The following is an 18,114-nucleotide window of genomic DNA, read 5'->3' on the forward strand; positions in this document are numbered from 1 at the left end:
ACTATAAAAAATTTCATAAAATTAAAATGAAAGAACTTAATGCTAAGCCATTAAAACCACTACTACCTATATGAACCATTCATTCTATGTCATGAAGCAATGAAAAGTGAACATACCTTGGTTTTCTTCAATTCTTCTAAAGTCTGAGTGGTAGCTTTCAGAGAATTACTGAGTTCTTCTTTATTAGACTTTAAGAGGTCCATCTCCAACTTCTGTGAGCTGAGATATTCTTCTTTTGACATCAATTTCTCTTGGTATGTCTGGATTTCTATTTCATGCTAGGGTTAAAAAAAAATTACTTATGCAAGGAGGCATAGCTAAAGAGAATTACAAGAAAAACAAAACAAAAAAAAAAAAACAAACAATAAAAAACCCTGTTGTTTCAAGGACCATTTTCAAAGAGTTTTTGCAACTCTATTATTTCTACTCCAAAAAAAAAAAAGATAGTGAAGTTAATGTGAGATCCTTCATAAGGGGGGTCATATAGCACAGTAATGATGCATTCACCTTCCTGCAAAAAATGGACATATCACCATGGTCGATACACATTCTCCAGCTCCCAAAGTAACAAAACCCTACATTTTACCTGTTTGTTTGTGTCCAAAAGCAAAGCCTGGTGTTTCTTCTCAGCTTCCTGAAGCTGTAGCTGATATTCTGCTATTTCTTCTCTCATTTTCCTGTCTTTATCCACCTGGTCTTTGTGTATGCAATCCAAACTCTTCTTCAATTCACTGTTTTCTAGCACAAGCTCCTTCAATTGACCCTAAACAGAAAAGTAGTAAAATCATAATTGTGCTTTTTATTATAAAGGATCTGGCTATAGGAAATAAGGAATACTGCGGGGGGAAAAAATCATTTATGGGTAAGACAAAACCTATATAATGCTATAATCCTTAGCAAAAGATTAACTTTAAATTTTGACTTTCCCTCCAGTGGGACTTTTCCTCTGCACCAGCCCAAACATTCCCAAGGTCACATCCACAGATACCACAAGATCTTTCTGAAAACCCAGTTTCAACTCAACTCTTGTACCATACCTTCCTATGCTTCCAACTTAATTTATTTAAGGTCTTCCACTGTAACAATTTCTTGACCGCCTCAATTGAACTGCCACCACCTTCACACTCAGTCCCTTCCAGATCCACATTTTCTTCCTTGAGCAGCTTAGGCTCACATTCTATTACTATAAGAATTTCCTTCCAAATGCCCTCAACTCTTTCACCCTCCCCTCTTTTCTGTAAAGGTCTTGCAAAACCCAGCCCTGGAGGTGTCTAACTTCTCCATACCTGAACCCACACACCCACACAGCTGTTTCTGCAAGTGTTTCGACAGGTGCAGAGTCCACTTCCTCATCTCCCTTCACTTTTTCCTTTTTTTAAATTTTGTATTGTTTCATTTTACTTGTATTTCAGAATACTACAGGGGTTTAAATGTTTTGGTTACACAAATTGCTTTTGTACAGTTTAAGTCAAAGTTGTAAGTGTGCCCATCACCCAGATAGTGTGCATTGTACCCACAGGGTGAGAATGTACCCTTGATACCACTTCAATCAGTTCTGTCCCAGCTCCCCCAGAATAGCTTTCCCTGACATCATCAACCTCTACGCTGCAAATTCACACTCTCCTGAACTAATCTCAACCCAACCTCCAGGTAGTGCTTCTGACCACCCCTTCCTTCTTGAGACACTCCTTCCTCTTGACTGCTAGGACACCACAGTCCCCAGGTTGGCCCCAGCAAGACGTCTCAGTTTTCTCAGCTGGCTCTTCTTCTTCCATCTCACTATATGTCCTGCAGTCCCTCTGGCTCGGCCCCAAGCTACCTTCTCCTCTGCTTTTATCATAAAGAACCTGGATTACTATTCCAGTCATCTCTAATACTCCCTCAGTGTGGGAGTGCTTCTACTATTCCCGTCATCTCTAATACTCCCTCAGTGTGGAACTAGCGTCATTAATTTTCCTGCCCTAAACCTTCTATAGCCTTCATACCTATCCAATCTTTTTTCAGGTCATTTACCTTTGGCTCCAGCCACAATGGTTTCAATTTCTAAAAAATACAAAGATCTTTCTAACCTCAGAGCTTTCAGCATACTGCTCTATAGATGTCAAAGGCTCTGCCTAGTCTTTGCATGGCTGACTTCTTGTCCTGCAAGTAACATCCTCTGACCACTCTCCCTAAATTACTTTATTCCCTTCCCCCACACCCTCAGTTCTCTTTGACGATTCTACCTTAAAGAATCTTATTTGTTTCCTTTATAGTACTTATCAGTTTATTATGTTATATATTTCCCATTTCATCACTTTTTGTGTCAAGACCATAAGCTATGTAAATGCAGGAACCACAGGAAAGGTAGGGCTCAAAAAAATCTACCCCCGGCCTCACTTGCACTTACTTTTTGTTTGTCTGTCTGAGAGTGAGATACAGTCTCACTGTCGCCCTGGGTAGAGGGCATCATACTTCACAGCAACCCCAAAGCCTCTCGAGTAGCTTTGACTACAGGCATGTACCACCATGCCCAGCTGCTAATTTTCCTATTCTTAGTAGAGACAGGCTGGTCTCAACTCCTGCAATCAGGCAATCAATCCACCTACCTTAGTCTTCCAGAATGCTAGGATTACAGGTGTGAGCCACCACACCTAGCCTGCACTATTGTTTATAGAATGAATAAATCCAACGCAAACTAACATACTGGTATGTATGGACCAGAGGTCAAATATCCAGCTTTTTCTCTTAGTAGTGCCTATACTATACATGAAATACAATAACATGCTTGTGAGACTCTCAAGCTGCTCAGTACCAAGAGACCTCAGCAGATGCTCTACAAAAATTATCACTCATAGGAACTCCTTCCATGTGGCATTACCAGAAAATTCTCTAAGTCGACTGCTGAGATTAAATGCCAAAACTTCTCAAGTTTTCATAGACTAAACAGTATATTTTTTTTTAAGTGCAAATTTCCCCAAATACTTATATAGGATACTACATATAGCATTTCATTTCAACTTGTGGGGGATGATTCAGGGTCACAATCATGACTATCACAATTTGCTATTTTTTTCTAAGGACTACTTAGAAATACAATCACATAAGGACTACAGGGTTATAGGAATGTTTACAATTTAACTAGGTTTGGCAAATAGGTTTCATTTGCCAACACAGTAGCAGATACTCAAGACACCCTGGGGGAGGTGGGAGGGAACATCAATTAACAATGGGGCAGCGCCTGTGGCTTAAGGAGTAGGGCGCCGGTCCCATATGCCGGAGGTGGCGGGTTCAAACCTAGCCCCGGCCAAAAAAAAAAAAAAAAACAATGTCTATGGTGACGGCAGCAAGTGGTAGCCCAAATGTTAAGATGTGCCATATTAACCCTGCCCTAAAACATCCCCCAAGACTCTTCTAACCTTGCATTTTACTGTGACTTTCCCTTCCTTTCTTTCATTATGAGTTCTTAACAGATCAATGCATGTATCTCCAGCAATATTCCAGTTTGTCACATGTGACAGGCTAGGAAAGCAAATAAACCTGTTGAAAGCTGCACGAAATCTATCTCTGATGTGAGCTAATGTGGTACAAGGGTCCTCTTCTGTGAAAATGGATTTGGGTTCCAAGACAGGTACTGTCACCTGTTGAGAGGCTTCAAATGACTCCCTCGGGGCTCATGACCATGCTGGATGGTGGTAATTACCTATTTCTGATCGTGACAGAAGTACAAGGTTTTTTCAAAAGCTAAAAAAAAAACTGGTACATTATAGAAACTCTTGCAGAAACCAACAAGTAGAGTATACATGCTGAATTATCAGGTCATAATAAATCTGTCACACAGAAACTTACTTTGCTGTTCTCTATTTCTTCTGACAGTAAATTTAATTCTTCAGTTAGCCTATTTTTCTCTCTACCAAAGTCTTCTTTCTGCTCCACTGTTTTCTGCATCATCTCATACACTTCTCTCTGCAGCTTAGTTTCCTTTGCAATCATTGTGTTTACCTGAAATCGAACCTTTTGTTAGGGCCTGTTTTAGGTTGTCTGTTTTGAACAATTAATCACTCTGATATAACATATTCGTGCCACTTACTTCAGCCTTCAATAATAAAATGTAATTGGGCTAATCCCCATTTACTAATCCACTCAACAACATTCCTGAAACCTAATGTTATGTTCACCTTTTCTTTTCAGCAAAGATTTAATAAAAGACAGCAAAAAGGAAAGGAATGACAAGATAATATTCCTAAGTCTTAAAGTCCCTCATAAAAGCATTAATTTGAATTAAACTTAAACCTCATGAGAATGTTGTTTGAAGCAATGTCTTAGTTTATCAGTTCTCGGATCTCTGCTAATCCTCCAATGCTATACTAATCTAGCAAGAAACATGCCTATGATTAGTTAAAACTGGTTACAGAGCTACTATTTGCATTTGCCCCTTGAAGCTTAAACAGCCTGGTTTGGTTTGTTTCATCATCTCCATTCTAACTGCTACCCCTTGCAAGGTGTACAAAACCCTGAAATTCTTGGAAAATACACAGTGATAGTAAATTGCATTTATTCAATACTCTTTTCTTCTTTACTATTTATTCAGTGAAAATTTAATTTGCAGAAATCACTTTCCTAGATCAGTAAATTAGTATATTGGACCAAAACTTAATTTTTCTTTAATAATTGAGCTTCTTGTTGGCAAATCTTCCCTTTAATCACCAGCTCACAAAAGAGGAAACTGCACAAAGAGAAGGTAAAAAAGAGGGAACTGAAAGCACAAAATCCAAAGGACAAGTCCTGGGAACCATGAGCACTCTGCTGATTACTATTATATTAGTATTTTCCAACGTTCTTTCTCTAAAAAGGGAAAAACAGAGGGTCCAATGGGAAGATCCTTTCTGATCCTGATGAATATCTGTTATACTTTCTACAGTAGTGATTCTCAACTGGGTATAGGGAGGCCTCTATTTTATGTGTAAATAGGAAAATGTAATTAGAATCCAGAACTGTGTACAGCCCAAAGTTGTCTGATGTGGAGGTGCCACATTATAAACCTGATCCAGGTTGGGCATGGTGGCTTATGCCTTTAATCCCAGCACTCTGTCTGGGAGGCCAAGGCAGGAGGACGGCTTGAGGCCAGGATTTCAACACCACCCTGGGCAACATAACAAGACCTGTCTCTACAACAGGTTAAAAAATTACCTAGGCATGGTGGCTTATACCTGTAGTCCTAGCTACCCAGAGGCTAAGCCCAGGAGTTTGAAACCGCAGTGAGTTAAGATCATGCCACTGTATTCCAACCTAGGTGAGAGAGTGAGACACCCAAAAAAAGAAAAGAGAGAGAAAGAAAGGAAAGAAGGAAGGAGGACAGACCAAAAAAAAAAACACCAACTTGGTCTAATTCATAAAAATGTCAGATAAGAATGTGTCAAAGTAGTCATTACTGCCAGAGTCAACTCATTGTTCCCTCAGTCCAAAACTCAACAAACATAAAGCCTTTACAAAGTTTGATCCAATATGGCAGATGCTATCTAGAAGGAAATATTCACAAAGTGGTTTCCCTTCCTCATGATCATATAGATAAATAGATAAAGCCACTTACTTTTTCAACAAAAGACATTTTCTCCATTTTTGCCAATTCAAGTTCATTCTCCATATCCTTGTAAGAATTCTGCAGTGCTTCAAAGGTACCCTGGAGAGTGTCATTTTTGGATTGTAATACTTGGATCTTCTGCTCCAATTCCACTGTCAGATTTCCCAGTTCTACTTTTTCTTTCTTCCAAAGTTGCTGCTCTCCTTCCACCTGGAACAGTTTGGAGGCCAGCTGCTCTTGGTCTTGAATTTGACTTTGAAGTCTACTGATTTCTTCATCCTTCCTCTCTTGTAGATACTTGCCATCTTCTACTTCTTGAATGAGGCCATTCACAGAAGATTGCAAAGTAACATAATTACTTCTGGTCTCATCAAGTTCTAGTGCCAACTGACCCTTTTCAAGTTTAAGACAATCTACTTGTCTGCTTAGCTTCTGTTCTTTAGCCTTATAGCACTCAAGATCACTGCATAGGTCGGTTAGTTTCTCATTGAGCTCATTCAATTGTAACTGAAGCATGTCTATTGCAGTGTTAGTTTCTTCTTTTATGTGTACTAATTCTTGCTCTTTTTCTAATAGTAGATTTTCAAATGAAGAATTCAATATTTCTAATTCAGATACTCGCTCTTGCTCCTTTTGTAATTCTTTGGTCAGATTTTCTTTTTCTGACTTTATGTTAATAAAATCTAATTCTAGATCTCTCAGGTTTGAGGCCATCCCTTCTATTTTTCCTTTTAGGGTCTCTACCTCTGCTTTGGCATTCTCTGCCTCAAGAATCACATGCTCTTGGTTTTTTCCCACTATCTCTAGCTCTCTTTCAAGATTCTCAGCTCTTCCTTTAAGTAAATCAGCATGATGCTCACTTTCCTTCAGTTGTTCTAAAACATGGAGCTGCTTCTTGCCATCAGTTTCTATGCATACTTTCAACCTTTCAATGCTACTCCTCAGCTGTTGTACTTCCTCCACTGGGGAGTCCAGACTCTGTTCTCTGCCCTTCCAGGTTTCTTGGTCATTACACAGGGCTATAACTTCCTCATTTAGCACTTTCAATTGATTCTGAAGCATGTCTACCACAGTCTTAGATTCTTCTTTGATCTGTATTGTCACTTGCTCCTTTTTTTCTAACAGACTTTGATACGAAGAGCACAGCTTGTCTAATTCTGACACTTGACTTTGTTTTTCTTGTAGTTCTTTTGTCAGATTTTCTTTTTCAGACCTTACCATGTCAAGGTCTAATTCTAAAACTTTCAGGCTTTCAGCCATCTCCTCCACTTGTGATTTTAGAGTCTCAATTTCTGCTTTCGAATTCTCAGCATCAACAATCACCAGCTCTTGGTTTTCTTCTGACATCTGTAATTCCCTTTCAAGGCTCTCAACTTTGTCCTTAAGTAAATCATTCTCCCGTTCGTGTTCTTTCAGTTTCTCTGCCACGTGGAGCTGCTTCTTTTCATCAGCCTCAATACGGACTCTCAGTTTCTCAATGCCTCTTCTCAGCTGATGCGCTTCCTCTTGCGTGGAGCTCAGTCTCTCTGCAAACTCACCCTTCTCCGCCAGTGCAGCCTCCAGGGCCTTGGAAACATTGAGCTTTTCACGTTCTGATTCTCTCAGTTTGGCCTGCAGACTTTCAGATTCCTTGAGAAGCAATTCTTTCTCTTTATTCAACTGTCCCATTTGAATTTCCAGCTCACATTTTACCAAGGACAGTGCCTGTGAGTCCTTTTCCAAACTCTGTACCTGCTCCTGGAGATGAGTTTTATCTTTTAGCAGCTGGCTGACATCAGAGGACAAAGTCTGAAGTTGTTCTCTTTTATCCTTTACCTCTGCCTCCACCACCTGCATGTGACGGAGACACTCACCTTGATAAGCCTCCAGCTCTTGTGTTTTCTCCTTCATATTTTCAGACAGCCAATCCAGTTCTTTGTTTTCTTTTGACACTATACCTAATTGTCCATGAAGCCGGTTTCTTTCACTTGTGACTATGGAGAGTTCTTCTTCAAGACTGACAATAACTTTCTGCTTATTTTCATTGTCTATTTCTAAATTTAGCTTCTCTGTTTGAACTATCTCTAAATCAGCTTTCACAGAGAGGGCATGATGCTCCATGCTAGCCTTCTCAGATTTGATCCTATTCAACTCATTTTCCACATCAAGAAATCTCTCCTTCCAGTTGTCATTTATCTTGGCTTCAATGTGTTCGAGTGACAATTTATCTGTGCCCATTTCTAAATTAGAATTGAGGACTTCAGCAGTTTCTATTCTCTGGTGTACTTCCAGATTATCACAAGAAAAGGATTCCAATTTTTCACTTAAATCAGAGTTTGCTTTCTTAAGTTCCTCAAATATTTTTTCCAGTTCTACATATGCTTCAATCTTGGTCTTCATTTGTACTTCCTGTAAAACAAATTTTGAGTCTAATTCTTTAATTTCATTTAGCAAATTTTCAACTTTTTTGTCACGGTCCTTTATCACACGAAGTAATCTCAGATTCTCATCTGATGTCTTTTTTACCTGCATTTGAAGATTCTGGATGGTTACCTGATTCACCAGAAAATCCATGGGTCCCAAAGCATTAGGATCAGAAAACGACAATTCAGAAATGCGTTCTGAACAGCCCTGGGTTTTTTCTTCCCCTGATGTTTCATGACCAACTTCTGGGGATTGCTCCCTACAACACTCTTCTGTAAGTCTGACTGCACCAGTCTCTGTTATTTCTCCTAGTTTCCCAAGGTCCTGCTGAACATCTTTATCGCAAATCTGATGATTGTCATTCTTTGGTGTTCGTCCTATTGTTTCTGGAGTATATCCTTCTGATTCTTTTACATCACAGCTCTCATTTTGGTTCTGAATAGCCTATATTTATAACATATAACAAGATGCATTTTATTTTTCACGAGTCGTTGAAATAGAATAAATAGACTTAATTATTACTTTTTAGGAACTGGCATCTAACCTCTGCTAAACTTATCTCCTACCATACCCTCCTCTCTCTATCCAAATATTCAACACAATTAAACATCAGGAGGTGGTCCCAATGGGCAAGGCAGCAGGTAAGGTATTTATCATCAAGATAAAGACTCCAGCTCAGTTATTTTATCAACTGAATTCCAATGTATTTAAATTTCATATTATCTTCCTTGCTAAGAATATATAAAATTTCTCTTTGCAATTAAGTACTTATTATAAATATTTACGGTATTTTTTCAAAAGAGAAAGCAGTAATGTTTCATGATATAGTCTCAATGTAAGGACTTAATCACCAATTCCATACTTACTATGTACATTCTTAGATAATTATACGTTCTTAAGCCTCACTTGGGAATCTGCTCTCCTAACTATTATGCAGCCAGCTCACCATGGCCTACCCCTCCCTAGCTCAAAGGTAGAGAACGGGTGAGACTCAGTATTTGTGAACAGCATTACTAGTAAAGCTGGTAGACTAGAAAGAACAAAGTTATAAACAATTCACATTCAGTGCTTCATGAGTTGTCAATACTTTAACTTCATTTACTAGTTTCTCTACCTCTAGACATTAAATAGAATAATGTCTCTTTAAGTAACTAATACTAAATCACATTTTTGTAACATACCAAACTGTTAGAGGGAAATTACTCATTAATATATAAAGGATTTCCTATATTTAGTTTCCTGACTATAAGGTTCTAACATTAAAAACAGTCTTTAAAGGACATGAGGTTAAAAATCCATATCACATTACCACTTATAAGGTCTTAATATTCAAATATACTTCATTAACTTGCAAAAAGTGAAAACACATAAGCACTTAAAGACCTTCTGATTCCATAATATAATTTTCTTCAGACTTGAAAAACACCTTTAGTAAGTTCCCATACATAGTATTTAAATCTAGTCACTATAGAAATTTATTCTGCAAATAAGGTTTACTCGTTTCCCTAAAGTTCTGGTTTGTTTTCAAAAACTTAAGCTGTATTTTTATTTCCAGGAGTCCTAAAAATAATTTAATTTACACTTAACATAGACTTCAACACGCACACACACAAATTATTGAGTGGTTACTGGTCACATAAAGAGAAAAACAACATGTAAACCATAGGTACTTACATCTTCTATATCAGTGCTCAGCAAAGACCGAGAACTTAAGTCCAGACCTTGCAGCTGCAGCCTGGCTACCTCAAGCTCAAGTGACAGTTGTTCTGTCTGTTTCTTTTCTGCTGCCAACTTGGACTCCATCTCCATAGTCACGCTTGTCAGCTTCTGTTGCCACTGTTCATTTTCTGACAAATACTGCTTCCTAAGGCAGTCGAGGGCTTGCCTTTCAGTACTTAATAACTGTTCAAGCTCTTGAATTTCCTTATTTTTCATAATCCCTTGACTTTCCATTTTCTCTTCTAGGTTCTTGAGGGACTGCAAGTACATCTGACAGAGGGTCTCGAGTTCTTCCACACTCCTCATTGGGGCAGATTGGATTTCTTTCTTGGTCAGACTCTCCTCCTCCAGACTGCTATTAGATAGTTCATCCACATGAAACTCATCTTTGGAAACATCTTCTAAGCTACTCAAAAGAGATGTTTCCTCAGTCTGTTCTAAAAGAGCTTTGTAAAAAGAGGATTCTCCAAAACTGTTAAGACTAGGACTGTCGGGCACACAAGAGAATGATGGTGATGGAACCTGCCCTTCTCCAGAATCCAACTTAGTCTCCTTCATCAGGTCACTTTGAAAATTTCTGAGATTTGCTGACAAGAGTAAATTTTCAGCCTTTAATGAATTAATGTAAGTCTGGAGCTCTGACATCTTGGAGCTCACTTGACAGTGCTGATCATGTAAAATTTTGTGCTCACTTTGCAAAGATGAGAATTTCTCCTGCAATTCAGCAAAGTGCCTTTGAACTTCTTTGTTTGATAATGTCAAATGTTCATAGGAATTACTATCGTCCAAAGGATTCAAGGACACAGACTGCAGTTCATTTTGCTTTTCAGTGAAATCCCCTTCTGGCATTTCTTTCACTAAGTCACCATGGAGAAGACCATTTTCATGGTTCAATATTTTAACTTCATTTACTAGTTTCTCTACCTCTTCTGTCATCTTACTAGTAGCTGTAATACACTCTGATCTGGAATCATTCAGCTCAGACATGAGTTCACACTTATCAGCCTTCAATATTTCACATATTTTCTCTAACTCGTTCAGTTTGCTCATTGCTGTCTGGAGAGAGCACTGCAGGTGTGCATTGTCATTTTGACTTGTTGACAACTCATGAAGCACTGAAATATACTTTTCTTCTGCATCCATATCATAGTCTTTAAGGCCACTAATTTCCTGTGACAAAATACCTTGCAAACTTCTGGTTTCTAATTCTGCTTTAACTGTCTGTAGTTCATGCTGTAGATACTCCTTCTCCTTCTCACTGTCCTGAAGTTTTAATTCCGTATTTCTTATCATTGTTTCTAACTGTACCAGTTGTGTACTGTAACTGTTCATCTGATGTTGCAAGTTGTATTTATTTATCTCACTCTCTCTTTCTTTCCCACAGTCCCTAATTGGTTCCAATTCTAGGTTTTGACATTCATGTTTTGTCTTCATTAACTTCATCAGCTGCTCATTTTCTTGTAGTAAGTCATTAACTTCCATCTTATTTTGATCTTCCTTTAAAGTCATTTCTTGCTTTAAAACATCAACCTCACTCTTGGAATTGTTCTGGGTATCTGCAATCTCAGATCTCAGATCTTGCTGCACTGTACCCAACTGCAATATTAGAGTCTGGTTTCTTTCTTCAACAAATGCTAGTTTTGTTAAAAAGTCTTGATGTTCCTTTGCAAATGTTTGCTTTAGCTGTTCCAACTCATTTTTTCTATTTTCACAAACACTGGTGCATTCACTCAGCAAACCTTCTGGTGTAGAGTTCTTTTCTTGAGCTGCTTTGTATTTTTCACTAAGATCCTCAAATGCATATCTGGCTTCTTCACATTTTTGTAATAGAGCAATTCTGTCTTGCTTACACTGATCGGATAACTCTGAAATGCTTTTCTCCTTACCATCTAAACAGTGTGAAAAACTCTCACTTTTTTGGAGTAGGTTCATTTTCTCTTGATTTAAGGTTGTATTTGTGTCCTTAAGAGTCTCATTCTCTTGCATCAGCTCTTCAATTTGCCTTTTATTCAGAGAAATTACAGCACCCATTTCCTTTTTCTCTGAGCTCAGGGTTTCACATAGAACTTGCAGCTCCCTTACAGAGTCTTTGAGTAGATGGTTGCTCTTTTTTAATTCTTGAATCTCTGCTTGCTCAGTTTCTAATTTTTCTTTCAAAAGTTGCAACTCTTTTTCTTTGTTCTCAAGAGAAACTAAAGTTTCAGCAACCACATTCTGATGAGTAGAAGCATCTTCTTGCAACTTAGTAATGCGTTGACTTGTTTCAGTCACAAAACTTTGATGCATCTGTTCTGCTTTAATGAGATTTTCTTCTATTTCTCCTCTGATTTGCACCAACTCTTCACACTGCTTTTGGAGATCTGAGTTCATCTGCTTTTGAGACTGTAATGAAAATTCAAGTGAATCAACTCTATTTTGCAGTACAGCTGAGTTTATTGGACTTTGGTCTGCTTCTAAATGGGACTTGCTCCTTTCTGAAGGCACACTTTCTTGTTCTCTAATTATATTTAGAAAGGAATTATTCACATTAGGCTGCTGTTCAAAAGGCAAAAGACTTTTCTGATGATTCTCATTTGTCACCAAAGAAGACTCTTTGGATTTCAGCAGAGCCCTGAGGCTCTCATATTCAGTATGTAAGTCTTGGTAACACTGGTCTTTGTCCATTTTTTCAGTTGATAGCAACTGAAGTTTGTGTTCCAGAGCTTCCACTTGCCCAGTAAGCTGAGAAGTTTTCAAACACATATTTTCCATTTCCTTCTTATGTTTTTGATCTGAGAACTCGGCTTCCTGCTGTAGAGCTACATAAGCTTGTTTCTGTGTCTCTATCTCTACTGACTTGCTGTCTATTATATTGTGAAGGTTTCTGATCTCAACATTTAGGTTTTCTCTTTCCATTTCCAGAGTTCTTACTCTCTCATTGTATTCATGACTTTTTATTTGTTGCATCTTGAGACAACTTTCCAAGTGATTAATTTTACTCTGCAAGCTTTCCTTCTCTGATTCCATCTGACTTAAAAGATTTTCATTTTCACTTTTCCAACAAGAAAACAGAGTTTTCTCTTCTTTCAGTTCTTCATATTCTTTCTTTTTTAACTCCAAAGCACTCAATAAAGCTTTGGACTCTTTCTCTGTCTTGCTTAACTTATCATTCAGTTGTTCAATGTGATGTTCTCTTTTCTTCAAAAGGTCTTGAGAACAATCTCGCTGCTTTTCCAGGTCAGCCACAACAAGCTTCAGCTTCTCTAACATCAAGGAGTTTTCTTGCTGATTTATTTTTTCTTGAAGATCTTTTAGCATGGCTTCCTGAGAGGTATTCTTCGCTATATATATGTATAAAAAAAAAAGCTATCATTGTTTGTAATATTTATTCCACATGAACTCCAAACTCCAAAAAAAAATCCAAACAAATTAAGAGCTACAAACTGGCCTTAGTGCCTGGGTACTTGCTGGACAATGGAATCATCTGATAATCAACTAAGCTTATATAAAGACAATAAGAAAAACAGTCATTTTAAGGATACTAATAACATTTGTTAATCTTTTCTCTAGCAGTTGTATAGCATGTTGTTATCCTAAGCACTGGAAACTTTCTTTTCTGCTTTCTCTTTGTTAGTGTTTGTATGTGTGTGTGTATTCTTCCAGCCTTTTGAAATACTTATTCAAAGAGAGAAAACTGGGACGAGAACAGCACTAAAATAGGAATACCCCACTCCAATGTGGATTGATTCTGATGTCCCAGAACAGAAAACACTATTCTAACGTTTTAGCCAAAAATTCATAAGACTAGGCTTAAGTAGAAAAGAGCAAATGATGCTCTCTATCAGGAGTCCTCAAACTGCGGCCCGCGGGCCACACGAGGCAGTGTGATTGTATTTGTTCCTGTTTTGTTTTTTTACTTCAAAATAAGGTATGTGTAGTGTGCATAGGAATTTGTTCAGAGTTTTTTTTTTTTTTGAACTATAGTCTGGCCCTCCAACGGTCTGAGGGACAGTAAACTGGCCCCCTGTTTAAAAAGTTTGAGGACCCTGGGTGGCGCCTGTGGCTCAAGGAGTAGGGCGCTGGTCCCATATGCCGGAGGTGGTGGGTTCAAACCCAGCCCCGGCCAAAAAAAAAAAAAAAAAGTTTGAGGACCCTGCTCAAAGCCCAAATGTGAGTGTGCTTAAGAACAATATCACCTATCTCCCAGCCCTTCACAGTAAGAGTGATGTCTATGAATATAAAAAACATCTGGAAGCTTCTTTATCCACTACTGCCTTACTTTCTATCCCTGACTCACCTATACCAACAGAGCCCTCCTAGATGGGAATAACCACAATATCATTAAACAGTGATAAAATGGTTTCTTGTTTCTCAAGTATGTTGGGGGAGAATAAAAGTTGAGAATTTCCACAGTAAATAATGAAAGCAGCATATAACATAATATCAGGGGTTACACTAAGTGGGATACAATGCAGACTTCTAATCTGCCGATCTCACTCACCAACTAAGAGTCAATGGTATGTGGAGACAGTGCCACAGGGCTTCAATTTATTTTGCTTGTGAGAACCTCAATGACACTGGTGACCTATATTGAAAAATTCCTTGACTATTTCTTTTCCTACAATTTACCTTCAAGAAAGCTGAAGACTGGCCAGGCACAGTGGCTCACACCTGTAATCCTAGCACTCTGGAAGGCTGAGGATTACAAGTTGGAAACCAGCCTGAGCAAAAGAGAGACCCCATCTCTACTAAAAATAGAAAAAACTGAGGCAAGAGGATCGCTTGAGCCCAAGTTGGAGGTTGCTGTGAGCTATGATGCCACAGCACTCTACCCAGGGTGACAGCATGAGACTCTATAATAAATAAATAAATAAAACTGTTAAAAAAAAAAAAAAAAAAAAGAAAGAAAACTGAAGACTGACATTTCTACCTGCTACTGTGAAAAAGCTGAAAGCTATCTTGGGGAGAACGCAATTTAAAAAAGGAAATAATCGCGAAGAAATATGACACACATTCCACAGGTCAGAGTTAAAAGAAATCCTAGATATGCAAATGCCCCAAGTGAGAAAATAAATGGAAGTAAAAGACCTATGACACAAAAAAATTACAGTAGAACTCCTCTGAGTTGGCCACCCAACTCAGTGTAACCAACTGGTAAACATACAGAAGTGGTCAACATAAGGAACTAGGCCTACTGTATAGACATGTATGTGTGGTGCATATCTGGTCTATGAAAATTAGGTCAACTTAAGGAAGTGGTCAATGCATGGAGGTGGTCAACTATGGAGGTTCAACTGTTTTATATAAAATGAATGGTGGATTCCTTTGATGTGTACAGCTTAATTCTCTGGCTTTAAAATAAGGAAATAAAACCATTCACCCAAGTGAGTCATCAAAAAACAATGGTTATTACAGGCCTGGAAAACATGCATTTAACGTAGGGTTTTCCCATTATCACGGAAATAGCAGTGAGTCAGATGAGCTGTCTGGATGGATATATCTAATAAGCACACTTGAGACACAAAGAATAGTTCTCTGGGGTGAAAGACAACACTGACAATTTAGCTTTACATGGAAAATATTTACCCTTCTAGTTTCAAAATGCTGAACATCAGGCATTTGGGGACTCAGTATGTTCCAATTTAAAAATGTCCAACTGTCACTCTGGAAACTAAAAAGTGAAAGAGGGAAAACTCTTCCTTCCTATCAACTACACACATCTTTTAAAGTGAATATATGGTAAAATCCAAAGAAGTTCACTAATGTATTAACATTGTTTATCCTCCCTCATGAAAATAATAGCTTAGAAAAATTACTCTAAAATATTACGTTTACTTACCTTTAATTTCTTCTGCAAAATTCTGGCTCTGGTTTAAACAGTGTTTGACTTTCTTGAGTTCTTCCTCCAGGTGGCAGACTTCTCTGGCTTTTTGCTCAGACTGACTCTTAAGGAGATTGTTTTCTTTCTTTATTTCCTAAAACACACATTGGTGTGTTTGATTATAATCAAGTATTCAAATACTTCTGCCTTAATAAAGGCCCTAGCAGAACTGTCTCATATACATCACTAGGGGAAGAATCACACTTTCCCTCTGAGTACCAAATGAAGTTAGATAGCCTTTCTGCTATCAAATAACATTATGAATAGAAGTCAAAACAAAAGCACATAACATAAATATGACGATTTCTTTTCTTCAAGAAATGTTATTTCTTTGAACTTTCTGGCTGTTCATACAGCCATTGGAGAGGTAGTTCCTAAGGAAAATCCTATTTACAATATCCTCAAAGACAAAAGCTCCAAGTTCCTATTACACCTGAATGACCAAATATATCTTTGCAAGGATTTGATGTGTTAATGAACAAAAAAACTCACATGACAAATTTTTACTTTTCACTACCAAACCAACTTAAGGTTCACTGTTATAGAAATGTCTTTATGTATAAGATTATCTTACATAAATGTTTGTTGAGAATACGTACAATGTTCAAAATGCTGGAATGTGCCGAGTGACAAATGTAAATATAAATAAGACAGTTACTGCCCTCAGGGCAGGTGGAGGGAAGATGTGATACCAATCATTTAATACATACCAGGATGGGCTGAAAACTAGAGACACTGAATGTGCTGTGGGAAATCACAGGGCTAGAACACAAGAAGAATTAATTGTAGGTAGGTGAAAACTAAGCTTGCACAATGAAAATAAGTTCTTTGGGTGCCTTAGTATCCACACATCGATGTATAAAAAAGTAGCAGAGACACATACATAGTTCTATTCTATTTCCCAAGGAGACATGTTTGCTGCTCTAAATCTTAAAACCAAACATATACATGCCAAATAAAAAAAACTATAGCTTATTAACCATATAAGGCTCACATAATAAACATTATATTCTATTCATATTTGAAATTCAGTGATTGTTATAGCTGATACATAACTGGGCTACAGGGTAGTGGCATGTATCTTGACAAAGTGACAGACCCAAGTGCCTCAAAGGGAAAAAAATTCATAAGGCTAAGTTTGCATTTCAAAAATACCAAAAATATCCCTCTGAGACGCAGAGGAGAAATTTGAATCTTAAAGAAACAATTAAGACCCATCCTCCAAAACCCTACTGCACTGTTAGAAAACAGATGGCCCTGGCAATACTGTGTTGGAAGGCTGCCTTCAATTATCAGTCTGGTTACTACCAGCAGATGGGTACCGATGTAGCAAAGCCAAATTCAAGAAGAGGGAGAATCTGGCTAGTAGAAAGTACTTGAAAACTTGCTGGCAGACCCTCTGTTCATGTATATGCGTTCATTTTATCATTAAAATAAGACAGAACCTGCTGTGGTTATTATACCCTTCCTGTCTCCTAATGCAGTTTCCTTTTTACTAGTTGACAGATACTCTATCAAATTAAGACAGCAATCAGAACTAAAGGGCAGTTCCACTGATCTCAAGACTGAGAGTCTAACATACACACCAGACAATGTTAATTTTTGCAAAAAATGATCATTACAGTGCAAGAATGTTGATTAAAATTAGCATCATTAAACTATAGAACCTATAATTACTTGTTTGTTCTTCAGACTCAGAATAACCACCCCACAAATGAGATCACAGATGTGAAAGGAAAAACACCATACAGCACTTTGACAAGTGTAATGAAGCATTATTAGTAATACTACCTATTTCTTCCTAAAGTTTAACCAACAGTATCCGGATCTCTGTGACCAATGCTAAGATTAGCTAAATTAGATCAACTTAAAGAGAAACTATAACAATAGAATGTAACCACTTGAGTTGACATAGAATTTTTGTTTCAATATTTTGAAAGTATTTTCTTACTCCAAAAAAATTAAATCAAATGACACCTGTATCTGGAACCTTAACAAGAAAGCTGGAAAGATATTATGTGCAAAACTGGAAATATCCCAATAGGAACAAAGCAAGGAAAGAAAAAAAGAGAGAAGTTAGAAAGAGCAACAGAGAAAGAAGAGAAAGTTTGTGTTTGTGTGTTTATTGGTCTCAATCCGTCTCTGTCCACAACTGGAGACATTTAAATGAATAGTAAACTCAATGGAGAGTTTAACACGCTTTTCTCTATTCTGGCATTAACTCCATAAATATTTGCTTCAAATGAAGAAATGTTCAGCCAATCCTGGGACCCATCAGGCTTACAATACTATGGCTATGACCAAAACAAGAATTTTAGAAGGCCAGAATTTAGAAAATGAACATCTGAAAATGGATGTGCAGGCTGGCATCCCTCAGCAATTAGTCTTCTACGAGACTGCAGCCACTTAAGACTTGATTTGGTAGCTTATTATCAACAATGAGTTAAGCATACAAAGATATACTCTCCTAGGCATCTCTTGCATCCTCACATGATTTGCAAAATTGGGCACTACTCTGGAAAAACACAACACAAAATCCCCATAACCACAAGCCAGCATTAGAGTTTAACAA

At 37.8% G+C, this 18,114-nt stretch overlaps 1 protein-coding gene across 1 annotated transcript in view; it reads right to left on the minus strand.

Annotated features, from left to right (window-relative positions):
• The window catches only part of CENPF (centromere protein F), an 83,308-nt gene that overhangs the window by 16,452 nt on the left and 48,742 nt on the right, over positions 1-18,114 (minus strand). The window contains exons 11-16 of the mRNA XM_053607517.1: positions 15,501-15,636; positions 9,638-13,002; positions 5,570-8,407; positions 3,829-3,981; positions 587-763; positions 117-278 (exon numbers count right to left, since the gene is read on the minus strand). Of these exons, the coding sequence (XP_053463492.1) occupies positions 117-278; positions 587-763; positions 3,829-3,981; positions 5,570-8,407; positions 9,638-13,002; positions 15,501-15,636 (6,831 nt within the window). The remainder of the gene's footprint in view (positions 1-116; positions 279-586; positions 764-3,828; positions 3,982-5,569; positions 8,408-9,637; positions 13,003-15,500; positions 15,637-18,114) is intronic.

This window comes from Nycticebus coucang, chromosome 10 (genome assembly GCF_027406575.1).
Source record: "Nycticebus coucang isolate mNycCou1 chromosome 10, mNycCou1.pri, whole genome shotgun sequence".
Lineage (NCBI taxonomy): Eukaryota > Metazoa > Chordata > Mammalia > Primates > Lorisidae > Nycticebus > Nycticebus coucang.